The following is a 17,652-nucleotide window of genomic DNA, read 5'->3' as shown; positions in this document are numbered from 1 at the left end:
ACTCTCCTCTGGACTTTCTCCAATTTGTCCACATCTTTTCTCCTCCTTTGTCTATTTCCACATTTGGGGGGAGGAAGGGTGGAGGATAATACTTACCTGCATGCTTCACATAGTTATTGGGAGGACTAGGTAATTAATATCTGTACAGTTGCTTTTAATAAAGCACTACTCTGTAAATGTGAAGTATTTATCATTTTCTTTTATTAATACAGTCTAGCTTTGAGAATTAGTTGAAACTGCAAGAAAACTTTGTTACAGAAAAAAAAAATGATATAACTTATGTGATGCTGGCCATCCACCCAGTAGATCTGTGTTTTCTGCGTGTCTCTTCTGTCATTCAGGAGTGTGACATTCTCTCAGTGTTGGACTGAATTGTAGGACTTCAAGCTTTTTATAATTCTGAGCTCCTTACTCAGGAGAATCCTCATCTGAAATCAGTGGACCTTGTAATTTGGCACTTAAAGAATATACCTGCAGGTATATTTACTTTTATTGATGCATCTTCCTGGCTAACCCATTTAGTTTGGAGTTTTCCTATATTGCACCAACCAAATTTCCCCACACTTCATCTATCTTGATCTTACTGCATACTGGACAATCTTTGAATTTCAAGAGAGAGTGAAACACACATCCCTAATTTAAATTAACTCTAGGTGTATATAGGGAGAAGCAAATGAGTGGGGTTCTCTGTTTATCTTTTATCCTGGTTCTTAAATTTTCTTCCTTCCAGCCCAAGTTTGCCATGACTCACCATGAAGTTCAAACAACATTTTTCAAATGCAAGTAAAAACAACTTGACTGTTTTTCAATTAACCACCTGACTTCTCAAACCATCTGAGTGACAGGTCCAGCTCTCAATAAGAATGATCTTAAAGGTGGAGGAGAAGAAACAGCAATACAGATATAACATGAAGAGGGAATGTTATAGGGGTGCAGATGCAGTAATTCTTCTATAGGCATAGAATGGGGTATATGTAGGTAGGAGGCTGCAAGGGACTACCCCAAATGAAAGCATGAACAAAATCCTCATCCCCTTGGAGTAGCAAAACTGAATTGCCAAATGGAATGGCCTGTCAGAATGGAAAACTGCCCATTTACAATTTTTTTCAAAAGCCAAAGTGAGTAAGAGAATGAGAATCATGGTATCTTTGGCATAACACATACATTGAGATTGTTATGCTCTCGAGTCAATAAATTAGAATCCAATCAAACCAGATTCTTCCTTTTTTGACAAAATGTCAGTATGATAGGTCAGTTCCTCAGAGGGTATAAGTTAGTGTAGATCAGTTCAGATCAGTGGCACAGTACTGATTTACATCAGCTGAAGATCTGGCCTGATATAACTTAACATAGTTCTTTCAGTTGGAGTAAGTTTGTTGTGATTTAGCAGAGACGTACATGGAGGATTAAGTATTGCCTCCCTTACTGCAATTGCACTCTCACATTGACTTCAGTGAGAATTTTGCAAACAGGGTTTTGCAAGCAGAGTTTGGAGTGGAGGACATTTTTGATAAGTCATTAAAGCTACAGATGTTTGTATAGCTGCTTATAATCTGGTTTCTGATCCTTGTTCCTTAATGTTTGGAGGTTCATCGGAGAAGCTCTGTGTTTCCTTTTTGCATTTGATTGAGACAATTGTGTAAATGCTTCTGATCAAGAAAATCCCAGCTATGACTGCAAAGTAACTGCCATAAATTAGAAACTGAAAAAAATGAATGCAGAAGAATTGGTGAAACACACATACTGTATTGGAGAAACACTCACCTCTTTCTGAACTATTAAGTATATAGATTCTACCAATTACTCCATCCATGTCATGGCTAAATTTCTGCAAGCACAAACTTCATCTGGATGGCTTGCCACGACACAGGCAATCCATGGGTGATAGAGGTATAATACTGGCTCCTACACCAAACTCTTGCTCCTCCTGGCCAGCTCCTCATAAGGCATGGCCAAATATTTTCTTAGGCTCTGGCAATCCCCAACTGCTGGAATAGATTATTGAGGTATAGGTAGCCATTGTAAGGGAGAGCATCCTTCAGAGAGAAAATAGTTTATGCTGAGAACTAGGCTAGTATCAGTATGGCCCACGATTGGGAGAACACAAGATTTGTATGTTTGCATGACATCGGTTGACATGATATCGTATCTTATTATGGTATAAGTATTACTGTATTTGGTATTTTGGAAATTATACAGTTCTACTTTGTTCATACAAACCTGTTCACTGAAACAAATCAATTCAAATATAGCAAACATTTTATAAATTACACTGACAATTCTGATTATCCAGAAGTGGTCCCTTCCTCATTCACACATACTATGTAGGCAATCAAAAATGTACTGTAAATGTATCTTCATTTGGGGATCTCAAGATGTACAAAGTCTTAGAGCACTTATTACATTGAACACAGTGTGGATCAAAATTTAACATGTCAGGAAGCAATGTTTTTTTCCTTCCACAGTGAATGGGGCTGGGAGAGTGCTTTTAATACTGTGAAAAATTTAAAAGCTCTGAACACATATTAAAAGCAACAGAAATGACTGTAAAGTAATACTTTATGGGAACCTCTAGAATCAATAAAATGTCTCAGATTCCATCATAAGCCTGCCCTTGTGCCTCTTATTTTATGGGCTTTCATTTAATGGCTTTGAAAAAAAACTATCAAGGGGTCTTCACTGTTTTGGACAGTATTTTGTTTCATAATGCCCTGTTTTGATTCCTCCACCCCGTTATGTTCCTTCCTCTATCTGTGTTGTCAGGCATTAATGTAGCTTCACCACTAAAATCACACGGCAGTTAAATAGTATAACTGAGTTATTGTGCTGAAGAAACCTGGTGAGGGGAATGCTCCCTGCAGGGGGAAAGTAAAAGGAGTGTCCTTAGCAGCATGCATCAGCAGCAGGAGGCGAGATGCCATTGTTAAATACACCATCTGTCTACTGTGCTCCTGACTGTTGACATTCTAAGAACTCTGCATGCTTGTGCTAGCCAACCATGTAAGAGACCTCGAGGACATATAATAATATGTTTAGAGTCATACCCTTGAAGAATGGTATCTGAACTTTTTTGGCATTCTTGGAGCCCACAAGGTCAGCAAAAGTGAAATTGAATTGCTTTGTCTGAGATGCCATTAAGGGAACCCTTTGTTTTCACCTGTGAACATGGTAAAGATTGGAATTACCAGAACAGATTTTTTTTGTTTTCTTTTCCATATTCAAAAGCAAACTGACTATGGAGTTTCTTCAGTTACTGATACATCCGATGACTTTAGGTGCTCTTAGGGGAGCACTTATTTTCTTTAGTCTTTTCCATTATGTTTGCCAATGTCTATCTACAGTTGGCATCTTGAAAGCATTAGTCTGACAGGCATGCAAGTTCCAGAGTGGCATTTCTTACCTTGTTAAACCTGCTGCCTTTAGGGACAAATACTCAATTGGTGTAAATTGTCAGAGCTCCACTGACGTCAATGGAGAGTCACTGAAGTCAGCTGGGGATTAAGTCTATAGACTTGCTGCTAAATCAAGTCTTTTGATGAGATATAAAACAGAGTTTCTGGCCACTTGTGGTCATGAACGACCCCATGGCACTTTCTTAGGAGATTGGGTACCAACTCAAATAGCTTTATGCTCTACATACCTATGTATTCTGTGCTATTAGATGGAAATAGTATTCCTACTCTGTGTGGTGTGGCTGTATGCTGCAGGGGTATAGCAATTATCAGACCAGTTCCCCCATCAAGCAGAAATTCAAAGTGGGGCTCCCTGTTCCTTGCCTTGCCCCCTTTGCCAGCCACTCAAAATGTGCATCTTAGCCAGTTACACCCTCTCTTTACTTCCCTACTTTAGTACCCTGATGGTTCTGTCCCTCTCCTCACCACCATCTCCTGCCAGGTTCCTGATGGCTCCTTTCCCCTTCTCTTCAGTAAAATAGAAAGAAAGAGGAAAAAGTAATTCACAAAGGTTTTGGCTAGATTCTGCTGCCACTGAACTCAAAGGCAAAATTTCAGTTGACCTCACTAGGCGCAGGACTGGATTAATGAGCCCTATGAGATAAGTAGGTATTGCTATCCCAGTTTACAAATGGGGAAACTAAGGCAGAAACGTACAGTCATCTGACTAAGCTGCAGAACTGGTCTGCGTCAGAGACAGATTTAGAATGTCAGGAGCCTTTTGCACTTAGTTCTGTGCTTGGTCCAGGCTACCTCTTGCGCTGTTAAACTGCCAGGACACCTTGTGGCTAGACTCTGTTGATTTCTCAGCCATGGGGAGGGCTAATTTAGTTGTATTCACTGAGAGGAAGTTGGTGGCGGCCCAATAGTATTACCTGCTCAGTGCTGAATTGGTCTGGGGTTCCTGCAAAAAATCAAAGGCTCAGTTTAATGGGGTCTTAGAGTGGGGATCTGGGCTGCTAAGGATGAGGGGAAGGGACCATGACTAACCTATGAGCTTTATGTAAAAAAAAAAATGACAAACTTTCAAGCCTGATGACCAGGTTACATCTTCATTACTGTCTTCAGAAGGGAAAGGACAAAAGAAGAGATTGGATTATGATTGTTTAAACTGGAAATTTTGATTTCAAAGGGTTCCTTTTACAGGTTTAAGATTCATGAGACACTTACTGTATTAGCCATACAATAAATATGAAGTGAATAATGCTATTTACCTGGGTGACTATCTTCAGTCCCAGACCTCTTGAATCAACTACAACTACAGTTAAAATAGTCTGAATCACCAGTGCGACAAAGTTGTTGAATCCAAACATTAAAGCGTAGCGTTCCATGCTTAAATTGACAGCGATCTGAAACCTAAAATTAAATGGATAGTTAGTTAAACTGCAGAGAACATGAAAGTGGTAGCTTTCCTTCTCCTTGGGAAAGGTAGATGATTCACAAATACTTACGGTATGTCTAGGCTAGGATAAAAGTGTAATTTTACAATGTATTACCTAATGTGTTTTAACACCCTAGTGAAGAAAGGCCAGGAGTATTTGAACATATGGGCTATCTGTCTCTGTCCTTATATGGCTCTTCTCCCCACATTACTATAGTCTCTGAGGAGGGGATTTCACCTTTTCTCCTCTAGGATCATGGGAATCTCCTATAATCCCCATTTTGGGGATGAAGAACTGAGGCACAAAGGAAATAGGTGACTTGCCCAGAGTTACATAGGAAGGTTATGAGAGAGCAGGGAATAGAACCTTGATCTTCCAAGTCCCAGGCTAGCTCCTAAACTACTGAATTATCCTTCCAGTCTTGGTTCAGGTGAGTCCTGTGGGTTCTAATAGAACCAGTTGGTTTTCAGGGCCTGTGGTTTGACAGTGGCATTGATTACATTTTATCTTTGCTGAATTCCTGTAAGTTTCTCTCCCTTCCAACTTTTGTTCTTTGCATTTATTTTAAATCTTTCTTTTGTAAAATTTGGGTCTTCTACTCAGAAAGTTTGCTTGCAATTCTTGCAATACATTGTACATTGATTTTTTTTTTTAATTGGTCATAGGATTTTTATTAGGTCTCTAAAGTTTTTGTGGGTTTCTATTTTTTGGTAGAACTGGTCTGTCAAATTTGGCCCATTTTCCTGTTTGTGAACTGTCCATGAACCAATTAGGATATTTTAAAAAAATTTGTTTGCAGGGTTGTAACCATGTTGGCCCCAGAATATCAGACACACAAGGTAGGTGATGTAACATCTTTTATTAGATCAACTCTGTTGGATAATTTGTTCATTGTTTATAATGGCTGAATAAATAATATTTAAGAACACATTGTCCTTTCAGACTGTCACCTTCTATATGTCTGTTCAGCATCTAGCAAAATAGAGAGTTGGCTTCGCTGGCACTACCTCAGTGTAAATGTTTAGTAATATTTGGGCCTATGAGTCTTCTGGAAACCATTTATAGTGAGTACTCAATATGCAGCACTGAGAATGTGGGCTGTGAGACTGGTCAATAAAGTCACATGATGGGTGAGCTAACTTTTATAAAAACAGGAGCACTGCCTGAAGAAATCAGAGGGATGTTGAATCTCTCCTCTCTGAGGGGAGCATTGTGTGATATAGGAAATCTTAGGACGTCTAATATGTTTCCTATCCATTTTGCACAAGAATAAGCATTCCATTTGGCCATATAGATAGACTCCAGATAAGCTGGAGGAAGGAAAAAACCTCAGATTGGGTCAATTGATACATTTTGCTTTGATAATGTTGAAATGTTTCATTTGATTGTTTAATTTTTTTACCTTTTTTAAGTATAAAAACTAAAATGTCAAAATAAAAGTTGTTTTGAACCACAAAACAAACCATTTCATTTTGAAAATGCTAACAAGGATTTCAACAATTTTGACTCTTCCCAACATTTCTCTGAGTTGGGAGATAGTTAATGGGAAAGGGTCTGTTTTGATCAGTTTCAATTTCGATGAATTGGGATCTTATGATGAAAAACCTTTAATGTGAAAGTTCCCCACAAGCTCCCCAATAGTGTGTATTCTGTAGATAGAAGCAAGCTTCATAGCTACTCTGTGGGAATGTAGCAATATACTTCTCTTGCACATTCTTTCTTTAACTCTGTTCATTTTGTTCATTTTACTTGATTACAGAAAGATGGGGCACCAGGGTTTTTGTAAGCAAGTTGCGTTTAACTACTCTAATGGCTTTCAAGTAGTCAGGAAAGGATTGAAATGGGCTTTTCCTGGTCAGGTTATTCTTTCCAACTCCCTTTTTCTTTACAATAGGCTCAGAGTTCTTACTGCTTTGAGCAGAAATGGTGATTAAGAGCAAATGCAGTAACTAAGCTTACTGCACTCACAACTGTATAAAACAGCTATGTTCAAACTTCTAGCCAGCCTATAGTTTCTTACACCAAAATGCACCAGGCTACTGTCTGACACTGTGCCTGAATTTTTTTCCCCAAAACACCTGGGAGCTAAAGAAGCTGGGCTAGTGCACACCTTGGGAAGATTTCACCTCTCTATCTATATAGCTGCTGTGTAACATAAGCAAAATCCATTTGACTTCAGTAACTCTCTCCTTTAAACATAAAGGTTTGAGGGTTTATTGTTATCAGTCTGTTCTTTTTAAAAGCACTGATTAACCTAACAGCAAGCTGTAAGTATACCTAGGTATAGCTGTAGATTAATTTAGTAGCTCTTAATCCCGTCTGTGACATACCTATCGTATCTCAAATGTAGTTTACAGCAATAAATATCCACCAGATATCCCTAGCCAGATGAAACAGATGAAGTAATATAACTACTTGCTGAATTCCTTGAAACATTATGGCTTATTCCTTCTGCATTCTGCAGTCACTTTTGGATAACATCTTTCAAACACAATGTACATGTGACACTCCACCCCGTTGAAGGCAGTATTGTTCATGTAATTGTGGGAGGAGAGACTGATACATTTGTACTGGTTGGCTGCCATCCTTGTTTTCTTGTCTTAGTTCTCCGTAGGACTCTAACAACACACTGATGTGAAAATAGGAAATATATTGATTTAATTCAAGATGAGAATGAGCTGTAATCAATCTAATGCTAGATTTTATTTTTAAACTGAAGAAATGTCTAATGTGACTTTTATTGGTTTGAGAAGTCTGCATAAATTCAGCATAATGATGGTTTATACTTACGTTGCTATAGTTATGAGGAGCATATAACATGACTTGAAAACTAGATAGCCAGCATAGCATGCCCAGATGTTGGCAGTAAAATGCATGAGAAATAAAGAACCAGCATCCACTGCAGAGAAAATTCCCAGTACCAACTCTCCTGAAAGATCCCAGTTCATTTTCAAATATCCTACTGCCATGGATGTTATTGAACCTAGAGAGAAAATGTAAGAACATTGCTTGTCATACCTTCCAGACTATCAAGTAAATAATATGTTTGTTTATATTTCAAAATCCACAGTAAATATTTGATTAGAACTGTTCTGGTTCTAGTAGTAACTTGTTTAATTCAGGCAACAGATTAGTCATTTTTAGACAATACTTGCATTCCTCAATCTGGTCATTTTTATTTATTGATGATAAATCATAGACATGATTGATAGTTGATGTATGGGACGAGCTGTTCTGTCTTTTTAAAATCTTCCAAACTCCGTTGTGGCTCTAGAAGCTCAGCCAGGCTCCTGAAGCTAATCCCTTGACTGATGAATTTGCCAAGTTCACAAACCTTCTGTGAAACTTGCTAGGCCAGCCAGACCTTTCATTGATCTTGAAAAAATCTATAGTGTGCCAACAGAGAAGAGCGTTCTCTCATTTCTAATCAGGCAGGGAATCACAATCACTTTTGTACCACCATTTCTGGAAAATGGCCAAAGACCCTAGTGCTCGATGTGTGAACTTGCTGGGCTCCTTGAGATGCGACGTGAACAGAATAGTTATAAGAATTTGTCTAATGAGAAAACACCTTGGGAGTGATTCATTGTTCCCTTGTGTACCCTGTGTAGCCATTTACAAAGTGAGCGTAAAACACTTCTGGATTGGGATGGTGCATTCTGCATTCATTTTGCACTGGGGTAAATAACTATTCCAGCTGCAGAGCAGCAATGGATCAGGTCCCTAATTTTTTTTGTCAAACTCCTGTATCTCAAGATAGTGTGTGTAACTGTTCACCTAAAATTTCAGTGGAAAAAATTCTCCTCTAGCCCCACATTGCACATGCCAATTAGGATTTAGAAATTTCTTATTGGGGCTTAGGTTTTTAAAATTCCTGTTTATAAAGGAAGGGTGATGACTGGCTCAATCTTGCAGCCATCATTCATATGAGTAGCAAGGCAATAGGGCTGTTTGTGAGAGAAGGCTTAACTAGAGATGGGCCTCAAATGAAACCTTGGATGTGCACTTTAACTCTGGGGAGGCTACCACTTCGCCATATAATATTTCCAAAATCCATGCTTCCGACTGAAGTTTGACTGCGAATGCATTAAACCTCTAAAAATTAAATTAGATATTAAATTGATCTTCCTGTCATTTGATAGCTAACTCTAATAAGGTGACGGGGAGGTCTCATCAAGAGAAGTAATGTACACAACAGTATGTTCAAAATGTGCTTCACATACTAATGAAGGACTTCTCTAATTTTTCTTGGCGTCACCGATGTCATCTTAGGGAGAGAATCACAGAAATGTCCCCTCCTACTTACGAACAGATAACATTTCAGTGACAATTACAGCAAGGCCCATGTGGAAAAGTAGCAACAGGGCAGCTGTACATTTCAAACTTGTTCTCCACAGACCACCAAGTACTGCCCAAAACTCTGATGATCTATGGACTACACTTTGGGAGTCAACCCACGACAGAAATAAATGGGACAGGGTTAAATTTGAGTCTTCTCGTACGTCTCATGAACTATTATAGTTGGAATATACAAGCTGCTCATCCATTTTATGCCTATCAAGCTTTCCACAATAGGGATTTAAACCACATCCTATGAGCGCACACAATTTTAAAATGTCTGATATATTTTAGAAACCACTTTACCAGAGGAAATACTTTCATAATCTATTGTTTACTTACTCAAAAACGTTGCTGCTGCTTCGGTAGCCCCGTTATAAACAGCATAATTCTGGGAGGGTGCTCTTTTTTCCCATAACACCTGGATATAATTCACAATTTGGTTATAACCTGCGGTGGCTAAAGCCCACCATATGGACCAGTAAAGAAGCTTCTTTGTGCTATAGCATTCCTTTAAATCCTTGCATAACTGCACAAGTATGTGATTCTGGTGCTTGTCCGACTGGCATTCACGCAATGTCCCGGAGGTGACTGATGATTTCACAGAGTCTTTGTTCTCAGGGCAACTTGTCTGCTTATTAATGGTGGAAGCATTTGACATTGTGTCTTTATCCATTGTTCCTTGGGGAGTTTCAGGGACATGATTTTTGTGAAAGAACATACTTTTTTGTGGCATTGGTAGAAATAATGAGGACAGGAATGCCATGGACAGAGAAGCCAAACTTATGACATTTAGATAAAAATAGGATAGACCTGCCAAAGAAACTAAAAGTTGTCCCAACACCGCTGCAACTGTGGTTGCAATTAGTGTGATGCTTCTGCAATAACTAGTCACTTTCTGATAATGCTCAACACTGACAACGCTGTAAATGTAGGTGTAATAGGCAACTTCAGTGGCTGTCACGATCCCATAAAAAAACTCCATCAGCTGCATAGCAAGCAGTCCTTGGACAAATAAAAGCATCAGCCATGTAATAATGAAGCTAAGGGCTTGTAGAATAATGATGGGCTTATAGCGCACATAGTCTGTAATCAAGAAAACAGGAAACACCAGCACGAGATAGGAGTATGTCCAAACTGGGAAAACCTGGTTTGTAACCTGGAAGGGAAAGGAAAAAATCCTTTGATTTTTGTGAATGAATTTGGAGAAGGATCATGCTCATTGAATTAACAGCAATGCATAAAATATAGAAATATAAGTATTGCATGATGCACAAATCTTATACTGCATTGTTCACTGCTTAATAGAAATATCTATTTTATGAACCATATCACAGTAACACTTATAAACACATGCTGTCCACATGCCACTTGAATATTATTTTCTGTCAGGGAATTCACAGTTGCCCTTTTAAGACAGAATTGAGGATTGAGCTCCTAATCTTTCACATGGGAAATATTGTGTGTATCTTTATGTAACAGAGTAACTGAGATTGTCTTACCGTTTCTTTGTGAAGAATAAAGTGTGATCAGTATTTTGTTGTTCCATATAATGGGAAACATTGTATAGCCATACCTCATCAGTGGTCAAGTTTTTATCTGGCCCTGTTAGATAAGGGGTAAGGAAGGGTTCTGATGGCCTCATCATGGAGAAAAAACCATATATGCAGAGGACCAGGGTGGGATAAATCCAGCTGCTGCTTTGCACTTCCTTCCAACAATCCATGGTCTGCCAACTAAAATATGGTGAATAAAAAGGTGTGTTAAATAGAAGACAGGTGCTCTTCACTGGAACTGAAGGTTATTTTAAAATTCATTAATTACTTTTAAATGGTCCAGACACTAAGGACACTTTCTTGAACACTGAAAACAGAAGAATGCCTCCTTTTGTTAAAAACATGTAAGTGAACAATGCAGAGACTTATAGAAATTCCATTGTTTGTGGTTATTTTACGAGAATACAAAGGACTGCTTGTAAGAGTTTTAGCTATGGAATTTCATTATTCTCTCATTTAGTCTTGAGTGATAACCAAGTTGACCAAGGAAATATTTCCCACACAGCTAATGATGAAGGAATTTAACGTTCATTTCCTGCTTGAGAGCAAAATGGGGCACAGTTCATCTATTTAGTAATGGTCTCCTCCCAACTATTCCTGCTTTCATGTGCAGGTCTCCCAAAATGCAGTGTGGGGGGGTCAGGCTACCAAGGGAGGGGAGAAGGATCATAGTAGAAAACTATGGAAAGGACACTGGGCCAGATCCTCTGCTGCAGGGTTCCAGAGGAGTCATCTCTGGATCCCTTTCCATTATTTCAAATATAAGTGAAGGCTGCTGCTATTATTATTATTTATTATATTAGATATAATCCGTAAATAGTGCATACTAGACATAAAGCTGAAAAATAGATGTTTTTGCTCCCTTGTATTAGGGTTGATGGAACAAATTTAACATCTGGTTTTAATTCATTGGACCAAACTCAGGAATAAGTCTAAATGAGTGTGGATGAGCCAAGTTCAGAGGAGATATGTGAAGGGAAACGAGTTCTATCCCCTTACACTAACTTAGAAAGTCTGATAGTGGAAGCTACAGTCTTCAATATGACCTCTGAATTTGAGCTGGTAAATCTACTGACAGACGAAACTGGTATAATTGACACCTTTCTGTCTCCTCAATGTGTATGTTGCACTATCTTAAATTCCCAGAGGCTTATTTCCGCTTTCACCTGCTTGTCAATGCATAATTCGGATCTACTGCTGATTGAAAATTTTCCATTTAATATTTTTTCAGCTAAGCAGATTTTTATGCAGAATGTATGCTTTCGTCAAATTTCAGTTTTCACTGGAGAACCTGGAAGCCACAATTTTCAATTTAGGGATGAAAAATCAAATTTTTCCACTGAAATTTCCACAACAACAAAATAATCCTTTTCATCTACATTTTCTGTGCAGATAAAATATTTTCTAAACAGCCCTACTTATACCTACTAAATCTAAAGGAGTCCAAATTGTTTAAGTCATGTGTTAGTGGGTCAGAAGAGTTGTTAGAAGAAGCAAAGTGATTTACAGGGTGTGTATGTAAAATATATACGTTAAATTAGGAAATTTAAAGGCTCCTTTAATTTACACCTTCTTACCACACCTGATTAGGCTCCCTGACATGGCAATAAATAGAGATTCTGATTTATATCACTTTTCAAATTCAGAGGCAATACGTAGTCCGTTAATTTCAATGGATTTACAGCAGGATTAATTTGGTTCTATGTGATTTTTGTAGATTAGCCACTAGGGGGTGAGATAATCCCAACACATTCAACACTTGAGCAGATAAAACAGTAGAGAGCAGAAGTGCATATGCCTGCACCCACTGTAAAAAAGATGGTACTGCTACCATTGCACTTCTGCTCCTGCTTCTATCACTGTCTTTGCAGTCACTATTCCTGCTTTCTCTGCTGAGATTGCAGCTGTGGCAACCGCATGTTGTGACCCTGCATGTTTTCTACCCTTCCCATTTAGTCACAATAACATTTCTTCACCCTAATTTCACTTGAAGAGAAGCTACAAAATGGTTGCTGCTAAGATACATACCATGGATATGCTTGTAAATAAACAAATGCACTTTACATGATACTGAGAGACTGAACAATAATAGCAAAGAATGGATTTCAATGTGCAGTTAACAGTATAACAGGAGCGTATTTAGCAAAGCTCATGTTACCTGTGTGGATAACCAAGGCTGCAATTTCTTCTTGTTGGGTTTGCTTCTCAGAGTTAATCTGCCACTATGCGCCGTCAAGAGTTATGGCATACTCCCCCCTCCATGCCTGGCCAGCTATGTGGGCCAATGCACGGGGCTGGGAACCATGGCCCTGCCTTCTCCCCATCTCCTTTGGGATGTTTTACACCCCTAGACATGCTAGCAGGGAGCAGTCCTTGTGTTCTAGTGAATTCAGAAACTGCAGTGCAGGGGATTAAATGGGTCCTTTTTGTACACCCCGCTTCCATGTGCATCCGTGGAGCAGCTGGGCACAATCTGACCCTACAGTTAATATCAAAGTCGAGTGTCCATGCACGTTTGCTTGACTGCTGGTATCTCATGAAACACAGTTGTCTTTGTTCTGAGCTACATCAACATCATCCTCTTCAGGTTTCAGCAAATCCTAATCTTAACTTTTTTTTAATACTTTAGCAACCCCAGTGATTACATCCAGTCCCATTGCAGTGCACACACAAACTAACTCCCAATCCAGTCACTTAAGTTTCTTACAGCTGCATCCTATTTTCTTTTCCCCTACAGTTTTTTTCTTCAAGTCTGTGCCCAAGAATAAAAGTGATTTCCTTTTTGCGATTAACTTAAATGATCCACAATCGTTCCTGAAAACAAAATTTGTACCTTTCTATTTAGGGGCTCTACCTGTCTCCTGCACTTTCCCTTTAATGCCACCCCTTCTTTTACTATAATGCTTCTCTTTACTACTTTTGGAAATTTACTAAACTCCCTTGATTGTCAAACAGCAATAATATGTCTTTGTTCTCCCATTTACCCACCCAGATTCTAATCTCAATTCATTGCTTTTTCCAGAGCTGCAATTCTTTCCCCTCATTCTTGTTTGGTTAATGCCCTCATATTCTGATAGCGCTGATTTCTCTCCCTTTCTTTTCTCCCTTTTCCCATTTCATTTATTGGATTGTAGGTTTCTTAAACTTAGATGCAATCAAACCTTGTCTGCCGTGGCTTGTTCTTGATTCCCTTTTCCCCCTCCTTGGTATAGTTCCCTTTTTAGTGTTCCATATTCTTTTGTTTCTCCTAATTCAGACCTTGTTGTTCCCTTTTTATTCCAGCTACTGTACTCCTATTTGTTTATGGCCTCCTTCCTGTTATACTTGTCTTTCAGCTTGTTTTACAGGCACCTTCCTGAAAATCCACCCAGTTGGCTCTGTTGCAGCATTCCATTTGGAATTAATTAAAAACTTTAAAGGAACAGTAATTTAATTCTGGCATATTATTTATTTGCATTGTGGCAGGGCCAAAAAGGCACTAGTCAGTCAAGATTGGGCAACGCTGTGCTAGTACCTGGTGCAAACATACAGGTAGGAAATATGATCCCTTCCCTGAAGAACTTCCAATCTAATTGACTATCTGTGGATTAACAAAGTGAGGGATGAGGAGCGTAATGATACCAAGTAATGAGGTGACATGGGCCAGCTACTGAACAGTTTGATGGTTCCAAATCTTTCTCATGGTTTATAGAATAAAATATTATCTGTTCCCAACTGCCCCACTATGGTTAGTGGCTGGGCTAATTTCCTGAGGAGGTCACAATGGAAATGGGTCTGAAGGAGGGAGTTGAAGGAGAAGGGTAGTGAATCAGAGAATAAGAAAGTCTGTGGTCACCAGCCTACAAAAGACGTATGAAGTGTACATATAAGTACACTATATAGTTGTAAAGTTCTGAGACCTCCCAGGTGGCAAGGTCCTCAACTGGGGTAGGTTAGCATAGGTCCATTAGGTTCTTTAATTGCAAATGTACAGTTTGAAAACATTTCAGACACATTAAACAGAGGCTAAAGTAGAGGGACCCACGAAAGGAAGCTCTTAGTGCTCCAGCCAGGGAGAAGAGGGAGGTGTGGAGAACAGCGCTGTAAAGCTAAACCAAGAGCCTCCTTTTGTTGTTAGTAGAAGGGGACCTGTACTACCTTCCATATACCCCCTTTCATTCACTGTACCTCACACTCCCCAAGACTTGCCCCTCACTGTCAATGTGTCTAGACCAGCCACATTTTAAAAAGTGGCCATGGATCTGAGTGCTTCAGTAGCTGGGTACCCAACGTGAGACCAGCTGGCCATCTGCAGTTCTCATGTTGGGCAGATGTGGGACTCATGAATTTAGCCATACATTTTTTTTTTTTTTTTTTTTTTTTTTTTTTTTTTTGAAAGCTCTCCTCAGTTTTTTCCATTTCTTAGCATTTGCAGAGTGGTTACAATGAGAACTAAGGGATTTGTAGTTAAATGTAAGCCAAAGATAATTCCAGTCAAATTCAACCACTGCTTCCTTCTCTGCAGAGTTTAATATTCCCAAAAGGTAAACCACCCTTTTTGTTGTAACAGGTTTTTATCCCATCAATCAAATATTTAAGATTCTTCTTAAGGGTTAGGAGTAATTTATTGTATTGAAATAATTGGCACCTCTCGCATTCTAATTAAAAGCATGCCAGGGTTGACCTTGAAAGCTCTCAGCTGCATCCTTTCAATGTCCTTCCTATTTTTTTGTAATCCATTGAAATAAGATATAAATATTTCAGATCACAAAGGATGTAAAATGTTTGTATTGAGGCTGCCCAATAAAGGCAGTTCCAGCATTGAAAAAGAGCTATACATACACTAGAGAAAGCAACTGAGAGACTGCTACTGCTACCAGTTGGGTTGGGTGATAAGAGGGAAGCTTGTTTGGGGGAAAAAAACATGATATAAGGAGCTGCCACAGAACAAAAATGTCAGAGCAAATGGAAAGTAACATTTCGAAGAGCAGAGAGTAGTTCAGGAATAAGTATTCTTAAAACAAATACATTATCTCCATAAAAGGCACAACTACCTCAGAACTCAAGGGTCAGATGATGTGTAGCCCTTCAGGTGTAGAAAGTACAAAGTGAATACAGCAGTGGTTAATCATACTTAGTCTCTTTGCTCTCCTGCATGCAGGAACTGCAGCTTTTAGGTAATTTTAATTACTCAGTCCTGGGCTTTACCTGCACAGGGGGAATCCTCTGGTAACCTAGGGCTGCTGTAACAGCTCATATATAATTTCCAATCCTACCCTCTGTGGTGAAGAGGTGACTACAGCATCCGTGCACCTCAGCATCCTCAGTTGCCACAATGACTCCTCAGGAATGTAGGCAGCCAGACAAAGAACAGTCCTAAGTTTGCTCTTCTTTACACTGGGGTCTGGCCCAGCAGCCAGAAAGCTCTAAAACTGGGGTTGGTGAAATGTAAAGGGTGACTTAAAGCCACCTTTGCACATTCCTTCTTCCCCAGCCCCTACCAACTGTGTCAAGCATCTCAGATAGACACAACCCAAGATCTGTCCCTGTATTTGTATAGTGTTTTGTATAAGGTCCTTTCCCCTTTTCTGAATAAAAAGTTACTTGCAGAAAAGTTACTTGCAGAAATGTAATTTATTATTACAATTGCATAATAAAATAACCATTGAGAATTATGTAGATAATTGATTAATTTCAGTACTCTGAAATTATTTTTCAGCTATAGCATACTAAGCCGAAAATATAAAATTCTTGATTTGGTGGATAATAAACTAAAATATTTTTTAAAAGTCTGGAGGAAGAATTACAGTATGTAGATTGTTGGCTGGTTCCGAGGAAATAGGCTGCATGCTAAGTATGTCAAGCTCATTCGCAATAGTAAGTATCAACATTTACAATTTTAAAAATACAATTGCTATCTGTACAACACTAAAATATTTGTAGGATCCAGTTAGTGAGGGTTTGAGAGATGAGCCATTTGATCTAATCCTAGCAGAAAGCCCATAAATGCACAACACCGCAATCATGCTTTTATCCACTATTCCACAAGTCTTTTTAGGGATTCCTGACTAAATGTTTCTAAGGCACACCGATTGCTCTTATTTCTTTAGAGTTAACCTCTTTGTTCTATTCAAGAAGTTGGACAAAATTGGTAAGGGTGTCATGATTTTATGGGATATATGTCTGTGTAATAAGTCTAGCTTGATGTTGATGTAAACCCAGTTTGGGACCTCCACATTTCCTGTAATTTGATCAGAAAAAAGCCTTAAACTGTGGGGAAGATAAAAGGTTATATCCTCAGCTGGTAAGTTAGTATAGCTCCACTGAATGGAGATATGCTGATTTACACCATCTGAGGATCTGGTCCAAAGACCAGATTCTTATCTCAGTTGCACTAGTGTAAATGCAGAATGTCTCTCTTCATTTCAGTGGAGCTACTTCAGATTGGCATTAATTTAACTGAGATCAGAATCTAACCCAAGGTCTTTGATGCTCAAAACAGCATGTAATATTTGGAAGGTGTAGTGTAAATATTTATTTTCAGTTATCTACATTTTATTCTGGTTTCAGATACTTTCTTTTGCCTTCTTGCTAGTCTTTATAATCTATTATTTCTATTCGTGTCGGACTGAACCACCTTACACATGGACCAGGACCCTGTTTCGTTAGCTGCTGTACAAACAGAATAAAATGGTCTGTGCCTCACGGAGCTTACATGCTAAGTATAAAACAAGAGACAACAAATGGATACAGACAGACGGGGCGTACAAGTGAACAATGAGACTATAATGGTCAGCATGATATACAACCTACACCTTATTCTGTCCTTTTGTCAGGTATGGTACCCTACCACCATTTTCTGGCCAACTTGAACCCTATGTCACATGTATCTTAAGACAATACATCGATCACATCTGAGTTTGACCCAGAGACTTCTGAGAGAGT

At 38.9% G+C, this 17,652-nt stretch overlaps 1 protein-coding gene across 1 annotated transcript; it reads right to left on the bottom strand.

Annotated features, from left to right (window-relative positions):
• Positions 1 to 1,224: 1,224 nt before the first annotated feature.
• Positions 1,225 to 14,001, bottom strand: SLC19A3 (solute carrier family 19 member 3). The gene is made up of 6 exons (XM_067542743.1): positions 13,890 to 14,001; positions 10,749 to 10,908; positions 9,515 to 10,331; positions 7,625 to 7,817; positions 4,667 to 4,808; positions 1,225 to 1,702 (listed from the first exon to the last, which is right to left on the bottom strand). Exons 2-6 carry the CDS (start codon positions 10,896 to 10,898, stop codon positions 1,547 to 1,549), a joined length of 1,458 nt encoding a protein of 485 aa, XP_067398844.1. The 5' UTR covers positions 10,899 to 10,908; positions 13,890 to 14,001; the 3' UTR covers positions 1,225 to 1,546.
• Between the last annotated feature and the right edge of the window lie 3,651 nt (positions 14,002 to 17,652).

The sequence above is a fragment of the Emydura macquarii genome, unplaced genomic scaffold (genome assembly GCF_026122565.2).
Source record: "Emydura macquarii macquarii isolate MOO-44397 ecotype Brisbane River unplaced genomic scaffold, CSIRO-AGI_Emac_v2 contig_18, whole genome shotgun sequence".
NCBI lineage: Eukaryota > Metazoa > Chordata > Testudines > Chelidae > Emydura > Emydura macquarii.
This window is presented reverse-complemented; position numbering and strand designations above follow the sequence as displayed.